Genomic DNA, 26300 nt, shown 5'->3' on the forward strand with positions numbered 1-26300 from the left:
CTTTCACCTAGAAGGACAAGGGCAGCAGATACATGGGAACACTAACACCTGCAAATTCCCCTCCAAAACACTCACCATCCTGACTTGGAACTGTATCGCCGTTCCTTCACTGTTGCTGGGTCAAAATCTGAATTCCCTCCTTAATGCATTGTAGGTGAACCGCCAGCAGGTGAACTGTAGCAGTTCAAGAAGGCAGCTCACCACCACTTTCTCAAGGGGGAACTAGGGACAGGCAACAAATGCTGGCCAGCCAGCAATGCCACGTCCCATGAGTGAATAAAAAAAATTATATCTGTTTCTAGGGGCAATTGATATATCGTGTTCTGTTTGAAATTAAGGTTTGTCTTGTTTGGTGTGACCTTTGGTATAAGTGAAGATATCGATGAACATAAAAAAAAGCTTATTCTGTTTCTACATGAATCGCAGAGTCATACAGTCACACAGCACAGAAACAGACCCTTCGGTCCAACTTGTCCATACCAACTAAGTTTCCCAAATTAAACTACTCCCATTTGCCTGCATTTGGCCCACATCCCCCTAAACCTTTCCTATTCAATACTGGGACAAGCCAGACGCAGTTTCACCTTAGCCCGAAGTCTGCTGGTGAGCAAAGAGCAGGTCGTCGACTGACTCCCCAGCAGTTTAGACTGAGGCTCCGAGTCTGCGGCTGGGTCCGAGTGCTTGAAGGTGGAGGGGTCTCCAGCATGGTAGTCTTGTCCCGGCGTGGAGGTTTCCTCCCCATGTGGACGTCTTCTTTGTCTTCAGCTTCTATGTGTTTCAGTGGCCTGTCAGGTGGTCTCGTCCATGAGTGGTGGTCTCCTTCAGCAGAAGCTTCCAGCCCAGTATCCTAGCAGCCTGGCGTCGCAGTCTCATTCCAGAATGGTGGTCTGATTCCAGCATGGCAATCTGATTCCGGCATGGCGGTCTCATGCCAGCATGGCGGTCTCGTCCCCGCTGTTCATTCCACATAGGAACTACTCTCTGAGTGAAAAAGATGCCCCTCAGGTCCCTTTTAAATATTTCTCCTCTCACCTTGAAATATACCCGTAGGTTTTGAACTCCCCTACCTTAGGGAAAAGACCTTTGCTATTTATTTTATCTATGCCCCTCATGATTTTATAGATCTTTATAAGGTCACTCCTCAACTTCCTACAAAAACAGTCCCAGCCTATCCAGCCTTTCTTTATAACCCTAACCCTCCAGTCACATCAACATGAATGCATAATATGTTATTACTATGTGACTAAGTTAGTTAGAATGAAAAAGGTAGCCCCTAAAACCCAAAATGTAGCCTTACAGAAAACAAAATGGTTCTCAAAAACTTTAAGCCTTCAAGAATGTTTTGAATCCTGCAAAATATATATGATTCCTATATTATCACTTTTTATCAAGCCTTTTCATTCAAAAATAAGAGGATATAGCAGCAGTACAGGACAGCTATTCAGATAATGATACTGACATAACTGCACAGAGGCAGTATCCTGTCACTGAGTCACCCTTTATTTACACATGCACAGTGCAGGTCTCTGACCAGCTAGCTCAGAGCCAGTCCCGAAAGTGAGGAGACTCTCTGAATCTCCTGTTTATATTTTTCAGCCAGGGCTCCCTGATTGGCCCAACTTAACAGCCCCAATCAGGGATCTCATACTAGGTGAGATCCACCTGGACCTTGTTCCAATCACTATAGATACCCAGAGTGGGGCATGAGGGGACAGAGTGTACAAACATATAATAACAGCAGTGTATAAGGTAAAAATGGGAAAATGGTTTTAAAAAAAACAAATTAACGACATCTTACTTGAATGTGCATGGTATTTGGAACAAAATAAATAAATTAATGCAACAAATACAGGTTCATAGGTGTGATCTTATAGCCATTGTGGAGACATTGTTAAAAGAAAATCAAAGATGGTAACTACACATTCATGGGTATGTGACTTTTCAAAGGGACAGGCAGGAAAGAAAGGGTTGTTGATGTGGGATAGATTAGATACAATAAGAAGAAATCATATTGGATTGGAAGACATTGAATCCATTTAGGTGGATGCAAGAAATAAAAAGGGAAAGAAGAAGATAGAACTAGTCTATAGGCACCCTAACAGTAGCTATATAATGGGACACCGAATAGGTTAGGAGGCTATGAGGGTATGTGACAAACGCAGTACATTAAATCATGGATGACTTTAATCTTCACATAAATTGGGATCGTCAGTCACAAGGAAGAATTCATAGAGTGTGTTCAGGACAGTTTCTGAGAACAATATGTTATCAGTCCAACCAAGGATCTGGCTATTTTGGATCTCATCATATGTAACAAAGCAGGTTTAATAAATAACATCAGTGTAAAAGATTCCCTTAGAAACAGTTACCGTAACATTGTTAGCATTCAGTTTGAGAGGGAGGAACTTGGGTCAGAAACAACTGTGCTAAGCTTAAACAATCGCAAAAAATTGAGGGCAGAGCTGGGGTTGGAGTGGACTAGGAAAGATATTTAGCAGCAAAGACAGTTCAGGAACAATGGCAGACATTTAAGAAATTAATTCATCACTTACAACCAAAATGTGTTCCAGTGACGAAGAAGATTCTAGGTAGGGGATAAACCAACAATGGTTAACAAGGGAATTTAAGGATAATATCAAATTGAAAAATTAACATACCATGTAGCAAAGATTATTGATTTGTCAGAAGATTGGGGAAATTTAGAAACCAATACAAGATGTCCAATTTTGATAGTATTAGACGGAAACTTTCAAAAGTTGATTGGATAGGTTGTTTGCAGGTAAAAGGATGTATGGCAAGTGGGAGGCTTTCGAAAGTGAAAGAATGAGAGTTCAGAGACAGTGTGTTCCTGTTACAGCGAACAGTAAGGCTGGTAGGAGTAGAGAACACTGGAAGACTCGAGATTTTGAGGCTCTAGTCAAGAAAAAGGAGGCATACGTTAGAAAAAGACAGCTGTGATCAAGTGAATCCTTTGAGTACCATAAGGGGAATAAATCAAAGAAGTAATCCCTGCTGGATTGTTTCACATCTTAAACTACACACCAATCTGTCTCTGATTGAGGGGGATCTCATAGAGACTTATAAAATTCTAAGAGGACTGTTATCAGAGATGTATCAGAGATGACCACAAGACTACTCAGACCCCTAGGTATCAGGGTAGACTACAAACCAACAATCACCCTGTGACACATGACAAGAAGGACACACATTCGACTGGGTCAACACATCCATAATAGCACAAGCCAAACAAAGACATGCCAGGGAATTCCTGGAGGCCTGGCATTCCAAACAGAGCTCCATCAACAAACACATTGAACTGGACCCGATATACAAACCACTGAAAAACAGAACCGGAAGTGAAGCCAACCACCCCAGCAAACCGAGGCATATAAATAACAAGTGGAACAGAACATCACACATCACCAGAGGTGCACTGACAACGTTATCTAGCAGGGTGACGAAACATCTGCAACCAAACACACTGGCTCGGTGACAAGCCTACAACCTCATATCTTGTACGCTCACATCCAAATCATTTATACAAATGATTCAGCCACCTTGATATAAAATTCATATTCAACAATTGTTTAGTGGACTTGGAATCCTGAAATTTGTGGCTTATCTACAAATTAGAAAATACTCTGATTTAATTTCTTCAGTTCAAAGCAGATGACTTCACACTTGCTGATAATAAAACTTCAGCTGTTATAGATTTCCCTAGTCATGAAATCTCTTGGTGTCTTTTGGAATTTTCTTATCCCATCTGTACTACTTAGTACCAAAATACATTATCTGAAATTGAACATAATTTTGATTCTATTCAACTGGAGAACAGCCTAGTTTTCTTTATAACCCAGTCCCCTTGACAGAAAGATCAAATGCAATTAGCCTTTTTGATTGATTTTTTTTTTCTTGTGTTTTCAATTTCCCAATTACTTCTTTCTGGCATATTCATGCAGGCAAGTGTGCAGAGTGAACAATCCTGTGTAGAAAACTACTGTATGTCAGGAGAGATGATAGGCTCTCGGACCTTCTAAAGATAACAAGTGATGTGGTGCAGCTATGAGGCAATTACCACAGCATAAAATTGCAATAGTCCTCCCTTCTTGAATAAAATGGAGACTGCAAGGGGGAACAAAACATAAAAATATTTCTATCAAAACAAATTAAAATGTAAAAGCAAATAACGGAATATGGATGCTATCACATTGTAGCTTTGCCCATACTTTATTTTCCCCAAAGTAAGCATATCTCTGATTTTTGTTGGCGTGTTATCATTTATCTCTGCACAGATTCAGTATGCTGCAGTCCTTATCATAAGTAAAGTAAATTTTCATTACAAAATCTATTAATATGTATATAGCCTTTTAAGGTATATTATCCTCTAGTCAGAGGCAAATAGATTGTAACTAATCAGAAGGCAAATACAATTCTGACAGCATTTGTGGGGAGAAAACAGTGTTAACATTTTTAATCCAATGCCCTTTTTCAGAACTGATAGGTTCACTGGGATGAAGGGTAACCCCAACCTCAAAACCTTAACTCTGTTTTATCTTCACAGATGCTGTCAGACCTGCTTAGTTTCTCCAGCAATTCCTGCTTTTGTTTCAGATTTCCAGCACCCGCAGTTCTTTTGTTCATTTAGTCGTAGAGTCATACAGATGTACAACACAGAAACAGACCCTTCGGTCTAAACTGTCCATGCCAACTAGATATCCTAAATTAATCTAGCCCCATATGCTAGGATTTTGCCAATATCCCTCTAAACCCTTCTTATTCATAAACCCATCCAGATGCTTTTTAGATGAAGTAATTGTAGAACCTCTGCTACCTCCTCTGGCAGCTCATTCCATACATGCACCACTCTCTGTGTGAAAAAGTTGCCCTTAGGTCCCTTTTAAATCTTTCCTCTCTAAGGCCTCTAGTTTTGGTAGACAAACAGGAGGCTGGAAGAATACATCAGGCCAGGCAGCATCTGGAGGAAAGGAGCAGCCAATGTTTTGGGTATTACTGTTCTTCAGTCCTTTCCTCCAGATGCTGCCTGGTCTGCTGTGTTCTTCCACTGTCCTGTTTGTCAATCTTTGGAATGCACCATCTGCAGTTTTTCTTCCTCTAGTTTTGGACTGCTTTACCCTGGGGAAAAAAAATCACCCTATCCATGCCCCTCATGATTTTATTAACTCCTATAACGTCACCTCGCAGCCTCCCATGCTCCAGGGAAAATGGCCCCAGCCTATTCAGTCTTTCCCTATTGATCAAACCCTCCAACCCCGGCAACATGCTTGTAAGTCTTTTCTGAATGCCTTCAAGTTTCACAACATCCTTCCTACAGTAGGCAGACTAAAACTAAATGCAGTATTCCAAAAGTCACCTAACTAATGTCCTGTGCAGCAGCAATACAACTTCCCAACTCCGATATGCAATGTTTCGATCAATAAAGGCAAGCATACCAAATGCTTGGTCTTCACTAGTCTGACTACCTGTGTCTGCACTTTGAAGGAACTATGATCCTGCATCTCAAAGTCTCTTTTTGTTTGGCAACACTCCCCAGGCCCCTCCCATTAACTGTTTAAGTCCTGCCCTGGTTTGCCTTGCCAAAATGCAGCACCTCACACTTATCTAAATTAAACTCCATCTGCCAACCCTTGGTCCATTTGCCCATCTGATCAACGTCCCATTGTACTCTGAGGTAACCTTCTTCGCTGTCCAATGCACCACCAATTTTCGTGTCATCTGCAAACTTACTAACCATACCTCCTATTATTTATAGAAATGTCAAAAAGCTGTGGACCCAGCACTGATCCTTGTGGCATACTGCTGGTCAGAGGCCTCCAGTCCAAAAAGCAACCTTCCACCACTATATTCGAGCCAATTTTGTGTCCAAATGGCTAGTTCTCCCTGTATTCCATGTGATCTAACCTTGCTAACCAACCTACCATGCAGAACCTTGTCAAATGCCTCACTGAAGGCCATACAGACAATGTTCACCACTCTGCCTTCATCAATCTTCTTCGTCACTTCTTCAAAAAACTCAATCAAGTTAGTGAGACACGATTTCCCACGCACAAGGCCATGTTGATAATCAGTAATCAGTCCTTGCCTTTCCAAATACATGTAAATCCCTCAGAATCCCCTCCAACGACTTAGCCACCAATGATGTCAGGCTCACCGGTCTATAGTTCCCTGGCTTTTCTTTACCATCTTTCTTAAATAGTTGCACCACGTTAGCCAACTCCAGTATTTTAGCACCTCTCCTGTGGCCAATGATGATGTAAATATCTCAGCATTTCTTTGTTTCATTATAAACAAATACAATTCAGTGATTTCCAGACAAAATAGCTCAGTTCAGATAAAAGGGAGCCCAGAATCAATTGCAAGTATTGGCAAGATAGTAAAAATATTTGAGGAATACAGAACAAAGCATGACAGAATAATTGTGAACCTGTCCAGTAATCTGGCATGTTTATAATTTAAACCTACTGAAGCTCCTGAAATATACTAAAATACAGACAAGAACATCAGGTGTATTAGCAGACATTAAAAACAAGTAGATTGCTTTTGATGATGCAGTGTATATTGAAACTGTTTGAGTTTCCACTGACAGAAAGCCATTAAGAAACAACAAAAATAACTTTAAAATGCAGTTTAATTCATTCAAGAATTCAGAGGGCAAAGATTGTTCTTTTGTGCTGGGGAGAGATTAATGCCCTGGTGAAGTGCCTAGGAGAAAACCAGGCAAGATGGATTGAACTTCTGTACAAAGCCTACGAGGTATCCAACTATTGGGTTGAAAAAACAGAAATTCTGGTGAACAGTTTACGATCACAATTTGTATATCTTATGTTCTGTTGTGTATTTGTGTAAGTATGTTGGTACATTATGCTTTGAAGGCCTTTCCCATTAAAAAAAAAAAAAATTTAGTGCCATGTGACTCCATGATGAAAATACAAAGAGCTAGAACTCCTACACAGAAAGATTCAATAATTTTGTTTTAGCTAACAAAATTGAAGCATGTGTAGTCCTCTCTGCATTCCTGAATATTATGGGGGAATAACTTTTAACGTCCTGAGGAGGCTGTTATGGCAATGGAGGCACATTCCAAAACTTATGATGATTGCTAAAAGGTTCAGATTCCACAAATACAACCAGAATGATGGTGAATCTATTTTCCAGTTCATAGCAATTTTAGAGGAGTTATTGTAATCCTGCAAATTTGGAGACAATTAAAAGACACTATCATAGAAACATAGAAGATAGGAGCAGGAGGAGGCCATTCAGCCCTTCGTGTCTGCTCTGCCATTCATCACGATCATGGCTGATCGTCAACTCAGTAGCATAATTCTGCTTTCTCCCTATAATTTTTGATCACATTCGCCCCAAATGCTATATCTAGCCGTCTCTCTTTAGAGGGAGAGAGAAAGAGATAGAGAAACAGAGAGACAGAGAGAGCGAGAGTGAGAGACAGCCAGTGATGGCTTACCCTGAGGCTCACCTCATCATACTTGAGAAGGGGAGGACTTCATGGTAACCTCAGGAGAGGTGATGGCCTAGTGGTATTATCGCTGGATTTATAATCCAGAAACCCAGATAATGTTCTGGGGACCTGGGTTCGAATTCCACCATGGCAGATGGTTCACTAATGGCTTCTACTGCCATCCTTACCTGGTCTGGCCTACATGTGACTCCAGACCCACAGCAATGTGTGGTTGATTCTTGACTGCCCTCTGGGCAATTAGGGATGGGCAATAAATGTTGCCTAGCCAGCGATCCCCTCATCCAGTGAATGAATAAAGAATTAAAAAAAAGCTGATGGGGGAATTGAAGCTGTTGGCATTGTTCTGCATCACAAGCTGGTCATCCAGTTAACTGAGCTAACCGACCCCCTGCTTGAAAGTACAATTCATGAGGCCTTCCATCACTTTACTGATGAGCAAGAGTAGACTGGAGTGGTAATGTGCCATGTTGCATTTGTCCTGCTTTTTATGTACAGGACATACCTGGGCAATATTCCACATTGTTGGGTAGATGCCAGTGTTCTAACTACACTGGAACAATTTGGCTAGTTGTGTGACACATTCTGGAGCATGTGTCCTCAGTACTATTGCTGGACAGTTGTCAGGGCTCAATGCCTTTGCAGCATTTAGTGCCTCCAACCATTCCTGGAGTGAATCGATTGACTGAAGACGAGCATCTGTGATGATGTGGACTTCTGGAGGAGATCAAAATTGACCATCCACTTAGCACTTCTGGCTGAAGGTGGTTCTGAATGCTTCAGCATTATCTTTGCACTGATGTACTGGGCTCTTCCATTATTGAGGATCAGGATATTTAAGAGCCTTTCCCTCCAGTGAGTTGGTTGATTGTTCACCACCATTGGTGACTAAATGTGGCAGGACTGCAGAACTCAGATCTGATCAGTTATAAGATTCATTAGCTCTATCATTTGCTGCTTGGCACTCGAGTAGTCCTGCTTTGTAGCATCACCAAGTTGACAACTCATTTTTAGGTATGCCTGGTGCTGCTCCTGGCATGCCCTCCTGCACTCCCCATTGAACAAGGGAGTTGATCCCCTGGCTGGATGATATTCACAGAGTGGGAGATATGTTGGGTTATGAGATTGCAGATTGTATTGGAATACTATTCCCCTGCAGATGGTGCACAGCACCTCATGGATGCCAACTCTCAAACTGCTTGATCTGTCTCAAGTCTGTCCCATTTAGCACAGTGATAGTGCCACATAACACAATGTAAGGTATTATCAATGAGAAGGTGGGATGTCGTTTCCATGCGGACTGTGCGGTGGTCACTCTCACCAATAATGTCAAGGACAGATGCCTCTGCAGCAGGCAGATTGGTAAGGATGATGCCTAATATGTCCCTCCTTTTTTTGGCTCTTCACCACCTGCCTCAGACTTGCAGCTATGCCCTTTAGTACTTGATCAGCTTGATCATTAGTGATTTTGGCGAGCCATTCTTGGTGTGGACATTGAAATCCCCCACCATGAGTACATTCTGCACCTTTGCCATCCACAGTGCTTCCTTCGAGAGTTCATTCATAGTATCACAAAATGCCTACAGTGTGGAAACAGACCCTTCGGCCCAACAAGTCCACACCGACCCTCAGAGCATCCCACCCAGACCTATCCCCCTTTAACTCCACTAATCTAGGCATCCCTGAACATTACAGGCAATTTAGCATGGCCAATCCACCTAACCTGCATATCTTTGGACTGTGGGAGGAAACTGGAGCACCCGGAGGAAACCCACGCAGACACGGGGAGAATGTGCAAACTCCACACAGACAGTCGCCCGAGGGTGGAATCGAACCCGGATCCCTGGCACTGTGAGGCAGCAGTGCTAACCACTGTAAACAGTCAATAGCTGCGGGAGAATGATACACAGTAGTCAGCAGGAGGCAGCCTAGCCAACGTGTGTCCTGATGCTACTGGACTTCATCAGATCTGGAGTCAACGTTGAGGAATCCCAGGCAACTCCTTCCCTACTGTACACGACCATCCTGCCATATCTGTTGGGTGTTCTGCTGGCAGAACAGGACAGATCCAAGGATGGCGATGGTGATATCTGGGACATTGTCTGTAAGCTGTGATTCTATGAGTATGACTGTTGCATTACTAAACTGTGAGACAACTCTCTCAATTTTGGCACTAGCCTTCAGATTAGTAAGGGAAGACTCTGCAGGGTTGAGAAGGCTGTATTTTTTCAATGCTTAGGTCTATCCAGTTTAATTTCTCTTGTGAGACTGTAATGATTGTTAAAACTGAGTGGCTTGTGGTCTGAAGTCACATGTAGGTTAGGTGAGGATGGCGTATTTCCTTTCCTGAAGGATGTTAGTGAATTAGATTGATTTTTCCCCTGACAATTGACAGAAGTTTCAGCATTAGATTTTTGATTCCAGATTTTTTTTTGAGTTCAAATTCCACCATGTGCCATGGTAGGAATCTAACCCAGGTCCCCAGGACATTACCTGAGTTTCTGCATTAATAGTAACGGCTGTTACTGAGACTTGCACACATTTTATGAGGCAGTTATCTGTTGTGCTATTCTACATTGTGCATATTTAGCACTCCACAGTACGAGAAGCTAGCTCCTAATGTACAACTGTTCTGTGAGTGCCAAAACATGTCTCATTCATACTACATGCTTAAGATTCATTAAGTAAATATGTTCATAACTTACAAAAATAACATTTAATATATTCTAGATTAATATCGTGGTATTCTGTTGCACATTTAAGTGGATTTTTAAGAAACTTTCTTACCTTAGGTTGTTTGCGAAGGTTTGGAGAGAGTTTTAAGATTGATACACCACCACGTTCATCTCCTACCATTATAATAGGGTAGGTTGGATTGAATGCAATATGTGTGAGTTTATTTCGTTTCTTGCTCACAATAGCTTGCTCGCAGATCGGTTCATATTTATTAACATTCAAGTCAAAAACTTGAACCTGGTAAATTGGAAAAAAAAGTTAAAAAATTAACTGTGACTATAATGTAGAATCTTCTCCTCAATAAGAATTAATATTCATTGAGATACTCAACTGAGATTTACATTTTGGCTAAGGACTGGTATATGAACTGTGAAGATTAAAAGAGAAGGTGGGAGTAGATTATAAGATTACCACTTCTCATCATTTATATGAATGATTTGGATGTGAATATTGGAGATGTGATATTTGCAGATGACACCAAAAATAGATAGTGCAGTGGACAGCAAAAATTACCTCATTGTGTGACAGGACCTTGATCAGATGGGCCAAGGAGTGGCAGATGGAGTTTAATTTAGATAAATATGAGGTGTTGCATTTTGGTAAGGCAAATCAGGGCAGGACTTATATAGTTAACGGTAGGGCCATGGGGAGTGTTGCCAAACAAAGAGATCTAGCGGTGCAGTTGCATTATTTATGAAAGTGGAGTTGCAGACGGACAGGGTAGTGAAGATGGCATTTGGCACGCTTGCCTTCATTCGACAGACCATTGAGTATAGGTGTTCAGACATTATGTTGCGGCTGTACAGGATATTGGTGAGGTCACTTTTAGAATACTGCCTACCATTCTGGTTGTCCTTCTATAGGAAAGATGTTGTTAAACTTGAGAGGGTGCAAAAAAGATTTACTAGGATGTTGCCGGCACTGAAAGGTTTGAGTTATAGGGAGAAGCTGAATAGGCTGGGACTTGTTTCCCTGGAGCATTGGAGGCTGAGGGATGACTTTATAAAATCATGAGGAGCATGGATAGGGTGAATAGCCAAAGTCTTTTTCCTAAGGTGGGGGAGTTCAGAACTAGACAATAGAGGTTTAAGATGAGAGGGAAAGAATTTAAAAAGGATCTGAGGGGTAATTTTTTCAAGCAGAAGGTGCTGCGTATAAGGAATGAGCAGCTGGAAGAAGTGGTGGAGGTACAATACAACATTTGAAAGGCATCTGAATAGGTAAATGATTAGGAAAGGTTTAGAGGCATATGGGCCAAATGTTGGAAAATGGGATTAGGTCAGATTGGGATATCTGGTCGGTGCAGACGTGTTGGACCAAAGGGTCTGTTTCTGTACTCTATGACTCTATAACTATTGCCATCTTGTTTAGGTGCTATTGAGGCTGTGTGACTAATGGCAAATTTAAGGATAGTAAAAACACAACGTGTTGTTTTAGATAGACAAGGAATGAGTTTATTCAATACAAAGATAGAATATATTTAAATGGGAATGGAAAATAAATAAGGACCTCAGCAGTTGAGAGTGACTGTGATTGTGCTTTGATTTCCATGTTTTGATTTCATTGCCACACTCTTTACAAGGGTGCGTATATGCCAGAAAAGTGCTCAAAACCTTAAAAATGGCAAGCAATTTGCCTATGCTGACCCCTCATTAGTACACCTCTAGGTACTCTGCTGTGAGAATTCTATGCTTCTGTGCTGCACTGAGTGATTTTTAAGATTAGCGTTCAACATATAATTAGATTAGATTTGTTTAGATGAATAAGGTTAAAATCGGATTTGAATTCCTGGCATTGACTGAGACACTATAAATGACAACAGCAACAACAGCCTCATCGACCTTGCAAAGTCCTCCTCCCTAACATCTGCGAGTTGCTGCCAAAATTGGGAGAGCTGTCTCACAGACTAGTAAAGCAACAGCCTGGCATAGTCATACTTATGGAATCATACCTTACAGACAATGACCCTGACAAAAGCATCAACATTCCTAGATATATCTTGTCCCACCAGCAGGACAGATCTGGCAGAGGTGAGAGAATGGTAGTATACAGTCAGGAAGGAGTTACACTGGTAGTCCATCGACTCATGATGTCACTATGTCTTATGGTCAAAAATGGGAAAGGAAACCTCCTGCTGTTTGCCATATACCATTCTCCCTTAGTTGATGAATCAGTACTCCTCCATGTTGAATAGCACTTGGAGGATGGCAAGGACACAAAATGTTGTATGGGTGGTGGATTTGAACGTACACCATCAAGAGTGGCTCGGGAGTAGCACTACTGATCAAGGTCTGGTCCTAAAGGACATAGCTGTTAGACTGGATCTATGGCAGGTGGTGAGGGAACTAGCAAGAGATAAAAACATACTTAATCTCATCCTTACCAATGTGTCGGCTGCAGATGCATCTGTCCATGACAGGATCAGAAACAGTGATCACTGCACAGTCCTTGTAGAGACAAAGTCCCACCTTCACATTGAGAATGTCCTTCATCATACTATGTTGTACTATCTCCGTGCTAAATGGGACAGGCTTCGTACAGATTTAGCAACTCAAGAATGGGCATCCATGAAGTGCTGTGGGCCATCAACAGCAACAGAATCATATTCCAACAGGACCTGCAACCTCAACCAACACCATTTGTGATTCCTCACAAGCAGGCCCATTGAAGCTGTCCATGTTCAAATGCAGCAAAACTTAGATAGGTTTGGGCTGACAAGTGGCAAGTAACATTTGTGCCACATAAATACAAGGCAATGGCCACCTCCAATAAGAGACAATTGAACCACTGCCCCTTGACATCCGATGGTGTCACTATCATTGAATCCCCCACTACCAACATCCAGCATATCCCCCTATCAACCTCTACCATCAACCCAGGGAATCAACCCTGTTCAATGGATAGTGCAAGAGCTGTAGCATACCTAAAAATGAGGCGTCAACTACCAACTAGGACTATTTGCATGCCAAACAGCACAGCAGCAAGTGATAGGCAGAGCTTAGCCATCCCACAACCAATGGATCAGATCTAAGCTCTGCAGTCCTGCCATATCTGGTCATCAATGGTGGTGGACAACTTTCTGGAGCAGAAGACTCCACAAACACCCTATCCTCAATATCCTGAGTGATGGAAGAGCCGAGCACATCAGTGCAAAAGCTAAGGCTGAAGCATTCACAGCAATCTTCAGCCAGAAGTGCAGAGGGATGATCCAGTGGTCCCTACCATTACTGGTGCCTGTTTTCAGCCAATTTGATTTACTCCACATGATATCAAGAAATAGATGTGGGCACTGGATACTGGCAATAATACTGAAGATCTGTACTCTAGAACTTGCTGCTCCATGAGCCATAGAGTCATAAAGCACCTTTCTGTTCTAGTACATCTACAACTCTGGCAATTACCTGGCAATGTGTAAAATTGCCCAGTAAGCCCTGTACATAAAAAGAAAGGCAAATCCAACCCAGCCAATTTTTGCCTCATCAGATTACTATCGATCATCAATGAAGTGATGGAAGGTGTCATCAACAGTGCTATAAAACAGCACCTGCTCAGCAACCCACTCACTGACACCCAGTTTGTGTTCCGCCAGGACCTCTCAGTTCCTGACCTCATTATAGTCTTGGTTCAAACATGGAGAAATGAACTGAATTCCAGAGGTGAGGTAAGAGTGACAGCCCGTGATATCAAGGATGCATATGACTAAGTGAAGCATCAAGAAGTCCTAGGAAAACTGGAATCAATGGGAACCAGGGGCAAACTCTCTTGCTGGTTGGAGTCATATCTGGAAAGATGGATGTGCTCGTGAAGGTCAGTCATCTCAGCTCTAGGGTATCTCTGCAAGAGGTCCTCAGGGTAGTGTCCTTGGCCCAACCATCTTCAGCTGCTTCATCACAAGGTCAGAAGTGGAATTGTTCGCTGATGATTGCACAAAGTTCAGCACCACTGAAACTCATAGAATTATAGAATTCTGACAGTGCAGAAAGTCCATTCAGCCATAAAATCTGCACCGATCCTCTTAAGAACATTGAACACAGACCCAAATCCACACTCCCAACCCTATCCCCTTTACCCCTGTGATTACCGTGGCTAATCCACCCAGCCTGCATATTCCTGGACACTATGGGGCAATTTAGCATTGCTAACCCACCTGACCTGCACATCTTTGGAGTATGGGAGGAAACCAGAGCACCTGGCAGAAACCCACACAGCTAGGGGAAGCACTGGCAAAGCCCATACAGACAGTCACCCAAGGCTGTAATCGAACCTGGGTTGCTGGCACTGTGAGGCAGCAGTGCTAAGCACTGAGCCACTGTGCTGCCCTCCTCAGATATTGAAGCAGTCTATGTTCAAATGCAACAAAACCTGGACAATATCTAGACTTGGGCTGACAAGTGGTAAGTAACATTTATGCCACACAAATATAAGGCAATGACCATTTCCAATAAGAGACAATCGAACCACCGCACCTTGACATTCAATAGTGTTACGACCACTGAATCCTCCACTATCCTGGGAGTTACCATTCACCAGAAAGTCAACTGGACTTGCCATGTAAATACAGTAGTGACAAGAGCAGGTCCAAGCCTATGAATACTACGGTGAGTAACTCACCTCCAGATTCCCAAAGCCTGTTCACCATTTACAAGGCACCAGTCAGCAGTGTGATGGCATACTCTCCACTTGCCTGATGAATGCAGCTCCAACAACACACAGGAAGCTTGACATTATCCAGGACAAAGCAGCCTGCTTCATTGGCATCACACGCACAAGCATCCACTCCCTCCACCACCAGCGCTCAAAAGATGCAGTGTGCACATTCTATAAGACGTACTGCAGAACATGAGAACATAAGAACTAGGAGCAGGAGCAGGCCATCTGGCCCCTTGAGCCTGCCCCGCCATTTAATAAGATCATGGCTGATCTTTTTGAGACTCAGCTCCACTTACCCGCCCACTCACCATAAACCCTTAATTCCTTTACTGTTCAAAAATATATCTAGCCTTGCCTTAAAAACATTCAGCGAGGTAGCTTCAACTGCTTCACTGGGCAGGGAATTCCACAGATTCACAACCCTTTGGGTGAAGAAGTTCCTCCTGACCTCAATCCTACATCTGCTCCCCTTTATTTTGAGGTGATGCTCTCTCGTCCTAGTTTCACCTGCTAGCAGAAACAACCTCCCTGCCTCCATCTTATCCATTCCCTTCATAATCTTATATGTTTCTATAAGATCTCCCCTCATTCTTCTGAATTCCAATGAATATAATCCCTGTCTACTCAGTCTCTCCTCATAATCCAACCCTCTCAACTCTGGAATCAACCAAGTGAATCTCCTCTGCACCCCCTCCAGTGCTAGTATATCTCTTCTCAAGTAAGGAGACCAAAACTGCACACAGTACTCCAGGTGTGGCCTCACCAGGACCCTATACAGCTGCAGCATAGCCTCCTGTTTTAAACTCCATCCCTCTAGCAATGATAGACAAAATTCCATTTGCCTTTTTAATTACCTGCTGCACCTGCAATCCTACTTTTAGCGATTCATGTACAAGGACACCCAAGTCCCTCTGTACAGCAGCGTGCTGCAATTTTTCACCATTTAAAACATAGTCCATTTTGCTGTTATTCCTACCAAAATGGATGACCTCACACTTATCAACATTGTACTCCATCTGCCAGACCTTTGCCCACTGACTTAGACTATCTATATCCCTCTGCAGACTTTCAGTGTCTTCTGCACACTTTGCTCTACCACTCACCTTAGTGTCATCTGCAAATTTTGACACACCACACTTAGTCCCCAACTCCAAATCATCTATGTAAATTGTAAACAATTGCGGTCCCAACACTGATCCCTGAGGCACGCCACTAGCCACTGTCCACCAACCAGAAAAACACCCATTTACCCCTACTCTTTGCTTTCTACTAGTCAACCAATCCTCTATCCATGCCAATACATTACCTGTAATACCGTGCAACTTTATCATATGTAGCAGCCTTTGGTGTGGCACCTTGTCAAATGCCTTCTGGAAATCCAGATACACCACATCTACAGGTTCCCCAATGTCCACCATGCAAATAATGTCCTCAAAGAATTCCACCAAATTAGTTAAACATGACCTACCCTTCATGAAACAATGCTGGGTGTTCCCAATGGGACAATTTATATCCAGATGTCTTGCTATTTCTTCCTTAATGATAGATTCAAGCATTTTCCCCACTACCGAAGTCAAGCTAACTGGCCTATAGTTACCTGCTTTTTTGTCTACTTCCTTTTTTAAACAGTGGCGTCACATCGGCTATTTTCCAATCTGCGGGAACCACCCCAGAGTCCAGTGAATTTTGGTAAATAATTACTAGTGCATTTGCTATTTCCCCCATCACCTCTTTTAGCACCCTGGGATGCATTTCATCAAGGCCAGGAGACTTGTCTATCTTTAGCCCCATTAGCTTGCCCAGCACTGCCTCCTTAGTGATAATGATAGTTTCTAGGTCCTCACCTGCTTTAACCTTCTTGCCATTAGTTTTCGGCATGTTATTTGTGTCTTCCAATGTGAAGACCGGCACGAAATAACTGTTTAATGTCTCGGCTATTTCCTCATTCCCAGTTATTAAATTGGCCTTCTCATCCTCTAAAGGACCAATGTTTACCTTCGCCAATCTTTTACGATTTACATATTTATAGAAACTTTTGCTGCCTGTTTTATATTCTGAGCTAGTTTACTCTAATAATCTATCTTACTTTTCTTTATAACTTTTTTTGTGACTTTCTGTTGGCCTTTAAAGATTTCCCAGTCTACTAGTTTCCCACTACTCTTTGCTTTTTTGTATCTGTTTTTTTTCAATCTGATACGTTCCTTTATTTCCTTAGACATCCATGGCTGGCTCTCTCTTTTCCTACAGTTCTTCCTTATCACTGGAATATACTTCTGCTGAGCACTGTGAAAAATCGTTTTGAAAGTCCTCCACTGTTCCTCAATTGACCCACCATAAAGTTTTTGCTCCCATTCAACCTTAGCTAACTCCTCCCTCATTCCTTCATAGTCTCCTTTGCTTAAGCACAGGACGTAGGTACTGGATTTAAACTTCTCACGCTCCATTTGTATTTTAAATTCGACCATACTGTGATCGCTCCTTCCAAGAGGATCCCTAACTGTGAGATCATTAATTGTTCCTGTCTCATTACACAGGACTAGATCTGGGATAGCTTGCTCCCTCGTAGGTTCCATTACATATTGTTCAAGGAAATTATCACGGATGCACTCTATGAACCCCTCCACAAGGCTGCCATGACCGACCTGGTTTGACTAATCGATATGTAGATTAAAATCCCCCATGATAATTGCTGTACCATTTTTACATGCATTAGCTATTTCTATGTTTATTGCCCGCCCCACCACGATGCCATTATTTGGTGGCCTATAGACCACACCTATCAGTGACTTCTTCTCCCTGCTATTCCTAATTTCCACCCAAATGGATTCAACGTTTTATTCAGTAGAACCTATATCATCTCTCACTACTGCCCTGATATTATCCTTAGAAATTCACCAAAAATCCTTAGACACTACCTTCCAAACCCACAGTCACTGACATTTCGAAGGACAAGGGCAACTGATAACTGAGAACACTACCATCACTTGAAAATCCCTCTTCACTGTTGCTGGATAAAAATCCTGAATTCCCTCCCTGAAGGCATTGTAGATCAACCTGCGGCACATTGATTGCAGCAGTTCGAGCAGGGAGCTTACTACCACCCTTTTTAGGGCAACTAGGGTCAGTGAATGAATGCTGGCCAGCCAGAATGACCAGATCCCATAAGTGAATACAAACAAAGATTTTGATATAATTTTTCAGCCTAACAGGTGCAAAGAGTATGAGGAGAAAGCAGCAACAGGATATTGAGTTCGATGATCAGCCATGATCATATTGAATGATAGAGCAGGTTCAAAGGGCTGAATGGCCTACACCTGCTCCTATTTTCTATGCCTGTGTTTTCAAGAGAATCTAGGGATGGGCAACACACATTGGCCAAACCAGTAGAATAAGTTTTTAAAAAGGTTGTGCGCATGAAAGCCAGATATTTCTGGATCCTAGTGTCCATTGATCAAATTCAACAACTGTTCCAAGAGCATTTAAGTGGCTGGAATAGTTCATTAAGTTGAGTTAACAGAGCAGAAGTGGGCTGAGTGGAGATGCATCAAACTGACTCTTTTTTGCCGAAAAGTAAGGTGAACAAGCTAATCCCTCAGTTAGGAAAGATTGTGGGAAAAGAAATGAATGTGTAAGTTATCTATAAAAATATTTTACATATAGATTGTGACATTTTATTACTGTTTCCCTTTTGCTTTGTGTATTTCACAGTTCTTTTGTGACATTCGTGATAGCATATCAGAATAACTAAATAATTGGTGGAATTTAATCTAGTCCATTATGCTTGAAACATGGCAGTCAGGCTCACTAAATGGCATGGGAAGCTACACTTTAGTTCTACTGGCATCAGGAAACCTTCCATAATTAAGCTAGATGTGGGATGGTGTCAATGTTTGCAACTCAACTGCTCACAAACAGGTGCTGGTTAGGCTCATTGAATGGCCACTCAACACCAATTATCTCTGACTTCACCAGAATTTAAAGGCGGTTCTGAGATTAAACAGGATCCATGTGACTCTTCCGTGCCTCCTGAAGGTTGCTTAGCAAATCCTGTGAGTTTGCCTGTGACCTCATGGAGTGAGGAGAAATCCTCATTGTCAGGCACTCAGCACCCAGTTGAAGAATTCAATATCAAAGAAGGTAGAATACTGTAAACCAGCCCCCTGTCAGTGGCTCCAAACCCTTCTGCCATTCCTTCCCACAACATCTCCCTGTTTGTCCATTGTGCTGACTAGTGTCTAGGGATTCAATAGCAATGCCTAGTGAAGTCTTTAGAGAATGAAGTGACTGTTCCCAATGGTGCTGCTTGTAATGGAGACTTGTCAGCATTCAATCGGCCAGCAACTCACCAGGTAAAAGGGTGGTGATTTCCTCACTGAGATTCTAAGTCCTAGGAATGCTCAACGCTCACCAATTACAGTCATAGTCTAAAGACACGGGTGAACCATTTCAATTGAGATGAGGAAAATGTTCTTTACCTAGACAGCGGTGAGCTTGCCACAGAAAGCAGTCGAAGCCAAAATATTGTATGATTTCAAGAAGGAGTTGGATATAGCATTTGGGCAAAAGGGAACAAGGGATATGGGTGAGAAGCAGGAACAGGCTATAGAGTTGGATGATCAAGCATGATTAAATGAAAGGCAGAGCAGGCTCAAAGGGCTGAATGGTATACTCTTGCTCCTATTTTCTATGTTTCTATGTTTAATAAGTGCTTGATGTTCACTTAATTTCATTAGGCTTCTCCCATGGAAGCAACATATGGTTTCCAAGATTCTCCAAATGGTGGGCAAGGGACCTGTAATGCAAATTAATTCCCAGCCAAAGGCTGCACAGTGATGAATTATCAACAAATATTTTTGGCTATCTGACTCTGTTTTCCATCATCTCCTTAAAATCCCAACACAGCTGTTTTAATGATACATTTTACAACTTTTACTACCTCTAGCTGATGTGGCCATGACACGAATGTATATTGGTAACCTGGTTTTAATATGAACTCAGTAGGGCAACAGCAATGTGACTCTTGTGGGTTGGATTTGGCCTTTATGTGCGCATCTGTTAAAAGTTTTTGCATTCCTCAATAAATATATTGCGACATACTCTTACGACTTTGCTGAAATGATGAGTACTGATATTTTCCACAAATCACGTTTAATTAATAAATATAACTTTATCTTGATTTGCTAGAAATGATTTGTTTAAGTGGATTTTGAATGCAATCTTGGACCCCTACTAAAAAGATGATGATTCAAATGAATACAAGAAAAAACCTTAAATATTCCTATTTTGTATCTCAAGTACTGTTTTGTTCAACAACATTAATACTAATTGTTTTCACAATGAACATCATCATTGAATATTGTAGGTTGGTTAACAGTGGTGATGAAACATTTAAGTAAATTATGTGCATATACAACATCTACATAGGCAATTCCTGTACAGATTACTGAATTGCAATCAGGGATGTAAATAATGATTGATTATTCCCTGCTCTTCTCCTGAGCTCTCAAACCAATAGTAGCAACCTCCAATTAGCCAGTATAGAACAAATGACTCAGCATAAACCACAGTTTGAACTTGTGACCTTCATGTTCTGTGTGACTTTGGTGTTCATTGAATAAGTTTACTAAATCATGAGATAGCATTCAAACTGTTTGATGTTTTTTTTTCTGAACACCAGTGACCATTGACTAGACTGATATTATGTAATGCCGAAGTGAAACTTTTATTCTATCTTGGCCATCACTTTGACAAATGTGTCAATTAGTAATAGGTTGCAAATCATAACATCAACTAGGTATTCTGTATCTTTGGAATCTTAGCTTCATTTTTTACATATAAATGAGTGATCCAATTTTTTGTGCTTTTTAACAATCTTATTGTGCCACGATTATCCCTGTACATTTGACCCTGGAACGTTTTCTCCACAGATCCTGTTTAACTGGTACAGTATGTGGTAAAGTGTAAACAATACTTTAAATACGGACTCTTATTTACTCTTAAAAGACAAAAGAAAACAAATGGTTATAAATTATAAGTATTTCCTTAAGGACAATAAAAAAACTTAAGCAAAACATGTTCCAAAATTGAGTACATTAATGCTCATCTTTTTAAGACACATTGTTGGTCCTTCCCCATGACAATACTGTAATATTAATTAAGTCATAAATGCCCTATTGTACATTAGGCTCTTGAACAATAACAATTCCGTACCCTTACCAAACAAAACTAAAATGAGCTGGGGAATCTCTTGACAGAAGAGGTTTGTGGAAGTAATCCAATAACTAGTAGAGTGCATATCTGGACATGCAAAAAACATTGCAAATTATAACGACTTTAATTAAAATTAAAATTCTTATTGGTTTCATAACAAGAAATCTTAATGACAATTTCTTATACATATTTTGTAGTAATGAGATCACATTGTAAGCTAAAACTCAGTGCTTATTAATAATTTCCCTAATAGCCTGTCAATTCAGAAAGAAAAAGTTGCTCTTATAAAGGAATTTTTGCAATCTTAAGTTATTGCAAAGCATTGTTCAACCAGTGAAGTGCTTCTGAAGTGTAGTCTTTATTAGAATTAGAATTAGCTTTATTGTCACAAGTGCTCAAATCAGTATAGTGAAAAATTTACAAGTTGCCACTTAAGGCGCCATCTTGGGTACAAAGGTACGTTGGCAAAAATTCTTAAGCATGAATGCTTAGGGGAAAGAAATAGAAAAATAAAGAAGTTAAAAAGTGCAGCCTTACAGATCATAGGAATAAATTGGAAAAATAAAGAAATAAAAAGTTCAGAATAACAGTCCTTCCTGTTCATGCCAGCACTTAGCCACTAGTTGCACCAGGCCTTGACTCCAGACAGCACTGGGCTTCACCTTGAGGCTCTTGAGGCCAGGAGACTGCTCTGGAATCATATTGATGCTGGAAGTCCATGCAGAAGCCACACCAGGCTAGAAGGCTGCCATACCAGGCCACAAAGAGACCGCCACGCTGCGCCAGCAGACAGCCATGACGGGCCAAGAGGCTGCCATACCGAGCTAAGATGTTGCCATGCCAGGTCCGCGCTGAGGCCAGGAGTCCGAGTCCGCACTGAGGCCAGGAGTCCGAGTTTGCACTGAGGCTAGGAGTTCGGAACATCACCGAGAAGAAAAGTAAAAAGAACACAAAAGAGAAAAAAGGAAAAGAAATGGACAGAGCAGGCGAGCTCCGGCTGAAGAGTCCTACTCTGCCGCCATCTTGGAATATTTCTTTTTGACAAATCTATCGTTAACAAGTTAGTGAGAAGATTTTACAGTAATGTTTCTGATCCAAAGGCCAGTAACATATTGGTCTACTTTCAGCTTGTGACTCTATATTGGCATTGATGGCCAAGCCAGCAAGCAGCCAATAGGGTGGAAAAGTCGGACAGAAGTTGCAAGCCACATGTGGGAGGGGAAGAGTATTTTGATCAGAAGCCCTGCCACTTAATCTTTTTCGGAGACTCTCTTCACAGCCAGCAATAGATTTGGTGGGAATTCAAGAAATTTCTCTTTCATCAGTAGTCTAGAGCCAAAAACAGAGCAGCCAACTGGCAAGGGCAGTATAAACTGCATGAATACTATTTCCTGCACCTAATGATGGAGAGTTCTCATTGATATGCACAATTCAGGCTAAGAGTTCAAAATGCATAATTATAAAGAATTTTCTTGTAAAGGGGTGGAATTTTCCCATGCCTCCAGCAATGTTGGCATTGGTACACGGTTGGGGTTTAAATATGACAGCAGCTTCTGTAATCCTGAAGGTAGCAGCGATGATAGGATTTTTGCCTCTCCGGTCATACATTTTTACAAGAAAGATGAACGATGCGACCATTTCCCTCCACAGCTCCCAATACTCTGCCATCCATTCTGGCAGGTCATAAAAGTTAAAATATCAGCAATAAATTATCATATCTTATCTTGTACTATGCTATACCTGTCCCTCTCACCATTCTCCAACCTTGATCTACCTTCTTCTTTGTTCCAGGCTTTTAAAGCTTCTATATTTTCTCCAATCTCTAAAACTCTAAACTGGGCTTCTATCTCTCTCTCTTCCGTATCTTCCCCCCACAGTCTCCAATTTTGCCTTGCCTTCGAATTCACCTCACATACATCCCAGCTATAACTACAACTATTTACCTTTCTTATCCACCCTCTAAATTGACTCTACCTTCTCATTCAATTTATCAATGGTACTTTCCCATTTCGCCTTCTGAATTGCTGGCCTTCTTTCATTCTGGGTCGAACTACTGTGCAATTTCATCTAAATCCACATTATGATTCTTTGCACTATTTCAATATCTTGAAGACACAAGCTGGATAAACTATTCATCTTTGATTTCCTCCCCAATTCTGACTCATATTTACCCCTTGATGTTTCTCATACTTTTCGATCATTACCTTTCAACTGCTGTTTTTCCCTTTGTTTCTCATTCCATCCCTAACATTTTACTATTCACTTATGGGATGTGGCCGTTGCTGGCTGGTCCAACATTTATTGCCGTCCCTAGTTATGCTTGAGCAGGTGGTAGTGAGATGCCTTCTTGAACGATTGCCGTCCATGTGCTGTAGGTTGACCCACAATGCCTTTAGGGAGGGTATTGCAGGACTATGACCCAGCAACATTGACAGAAAGCGACATATTTCCAAGTCAAGTTGGTGTGTAGCTTAGAAAGAAATTTGCAGGTAGTGGTGTTCCCATGTATCCGCTGCCTTGTCCTTCTAAACAGAACTAGCTGTGGGTTTGGAAGATGCTGTCTAAGGATATTTGGTGAACTATCGTGGTGCGTCTTCTGGAAAGTATACATTATTTCTACTGAGCAGTGGAGTGACTGAATGTTTGTGGATATGGTGCCAATCCAGTTGGCTGTGTTGTCGTGGATGGTGTCAAGTTCTTGAATGTTATTGAACCTAGACTCAGCCAGGTAGGTGGGGAGTGTTCCATCACAGTCCTGACTTGTGCCTTGTAGAGGTGGATAAGCTTTGGGGAGTCAGGAGGTGAGTTACTCACTTCAGGATTCTTAGCCTCTGATCTGCTTTGGTAGTCACTTTGGTAGTATTTATGTGGCGAGTCCAGTTCAGTTTCTGGTCAATGATAACAGCCAGGATGTTGAAAGTGGAGAATTCAGTGACAGTAATACCATTGAGTGTTGAGGGACTGCAGTTAGATTGTCTCTTAATGAAGATGGTCATTGCCTAGCATTTGTATTTTGCAAATGTTCCTTACCACTTTCAGCCCTAACCTGGATATCATCCAGTATTTGCTGAATTTGGACGTAGATTGCTTCCACGCGAGGAGTTGCAAATGGTGCTGAACATTGTGCAGTCATCGGCAAGTATTCCCACTTCTGACCTTAGGATGGAGAAAAGATCATTGATGAAGCAATTGAAAATGGTTGGGCCTAGGACACTGTGAGGTACTCCTGCAGAGATGTCCTGAAACTGAAATGACTGACGTCCAACCAGCACAGCCATCTTGCTATGTGCCAGGTATGACTCCATCCAGCACAGAGTTTTCTCTTGCTTCCCAATGACTCCAGTTTTGCTGTGGCTACTTGATGCCACAGTCAGTCAAACGTGGCCATGATGTCAAGTGTTGTCACTCTCACCTCATCTCTGGAACTCAGTAGATATGGGTGTGACTAGCAAGACCAGCATTTATTGCACATTCCCAATCACCTTTTGAGAGGGTGGTGTTGAGCTGCCTTCTGGAACAACTGCAATCCATCTGTATCGGTAAGCTAACAGTGCTGTGAGAAAGGGAGTTCCGAGATTTTCAACCAGCAACAGTGAAGGAATGTCTTCGTGTGTGTGACTTGTACAGGTATATGCAGGTTTGCTCCCATGTGTTTACTTCTGTAATTGTTAGAGGTCATGGATATGCAAGGTCCTAATGAAGGAACTTTGGTGAGTTGCCTCAGTATATTTTGTATCTAGTACACATGGCTGCCACTGTGCGTCAACGGTAGGAGAGAGTGAATGTTTAAGTTGGTCAATGTGGTGCTGATTTAGCAGACTGCTTTTCCCTCGATGGTGTTGAACTTTAATGTTACTGGAGCTACAATCATCCAGACAAGTGCAAAGTATTCCATAACACTCCTGAATTGTGCCTTGTAGATGGCAGACTGCGTCAAATCAGGAGTTGGACTACTCATCTCAGAATTCCTAGCCTCTGACTCTGATTTTTTTTTAACATAATTGAAGCTAGCAGATTCTAAGTGCAATCCACTTCTTGTAGATCCCTTTAATGTATTTGCAACAGTAATATTCAAACAGGCTCACAGCTCCAGGGCCCCACCAGCATTCCAGGACCATTATCAATTTCAGAGCCTTAATGTTCTACATACAGTCTTTGAGAGGGTTTTACATGCCTTCAGAGAATCTGACAATCTGCTGCAGATGAGTGACTGATTCAAGTACAACATTTGAGCCAGGACATTTTATTGCACTTGTTTCTGCTTACAATACTTTCTTGTATTCTACCATTGCAAACCTGGCATTTTAAGTAATGCTTTCTTCCGCAAGTATCTAATGAAGGGCTAAGCAATACCCTATTTTCGGTAATTGAAATTCTGGCTATAATATATAGGTTATAACAGGGTCCACCTTGGAGTTGAGGTGTAGATCCCTGCAGGAATTCTCAAGGTGTAATTAAGGCCAATGGCTGTAACTGTTGATGAATTGAGTGGCTTTCCTAGGCCTCCTTCCTATCCTGGAGAAGCTTCTTAGAGACAGTTTTTGTTTATTCACTTGTAGGGCATTGCTGGCAGCCAGTATTTATTGGCTGCCCCTAGCTGCCCTTAAACTGAGTAGCTTGCTAGGCCATTTCAGAGGGCGATTGAGAGCCAACCACATTGCTGTGGCTCTGGAATTACATGTAGGCCAGAAAAGGTGAGGATGGCAGGTTCCTTTCCTTGAAGGACATTAGTGAACCGAATGAGTTTTTCTGATAATCAACAATGGAATCATGGTCATCAGTAGACTCTTAATTTCAGATAACCTTTTTTTTTATATAATTCAAATTCCACCATCAGTTTTGAACTCAGATGTCCAGAACATTAGCTGAGATTCTGTATGAATAGTCAAGCGATAATACCATTAGGCCATTGCATTTACTTGCATTTGAAAGAGAGAGGACTTATTAGTCAGCATGGTTTTATGCGGGGGAGGTCTTGTCTCTCAAATTGAGTTTTTTGAGGAAGTGATGAAGATGATTGAGGGTAGGGCAGTGGATGTTGTCGACATGGACTTTATTAAAACATTTGACAAGGTCCCTCATAGTAGGCTGGTCCAGAAGATTAAGTCACATGAGATCTACGGTGAATTTGTAAGTTGGATATGAAATTGGCTTGGTCATAGAAGATAGTGGGTAGTTGTGGAGGCATGTTTTTCTCACTGGAGATCTGTGA

General features: G+C 41.7%; 2 protein-coding genes across 4 annotated transcripts in view; one reads left to right on the forward strand and one right to left on the reverse strand.

Moving 5' to 3' along the window:
- Positions 1-26300, forward strand: part of fam219aa (family with sequence similarity 219 member Aa) — a 417719-nt gene that overhangs the window by 160374 nt on the left and 231045 nt on the right. The window lies entirely within an intron of this gene.
- Positions 1-26300, reverse strand: part of dnai1.2 (dynein, axonemal, intermediate chain 1, paralog 2) — a 223974-nt gene that overhangs the window by 31638 nt on the left and 166036 nt on the right. The window contains exons 18-19 of the mRNA XM_048599020.1: positions 23391-23407; positions 10280-10467 (exon numbers count right to left, since the gene is read on the reverse strand). Coding sequence (XP_048454977.1) covers positions 10280-10467; positions 23391-23407 — 205 coding nt within the window. The remainder of the gene's footprint in view (positions 1-10279; positions 10468-23390; positions 23408-26300) is intronic.

Source organism: Rhincodon typus, chromosome 1, assembly GCF_021869965.1.
Source record: "Rhincodon typus isolate 14 chromosome 1, sRhiTyp1.1, whole genome shotgun sequence".
Lineage (NCBI taxonomy): Eukaryota > Metazoa > Chordata > Chondrichthyes > Orectolobiformes > Rhincodontidae > Rhincodon > Rhincodon typus.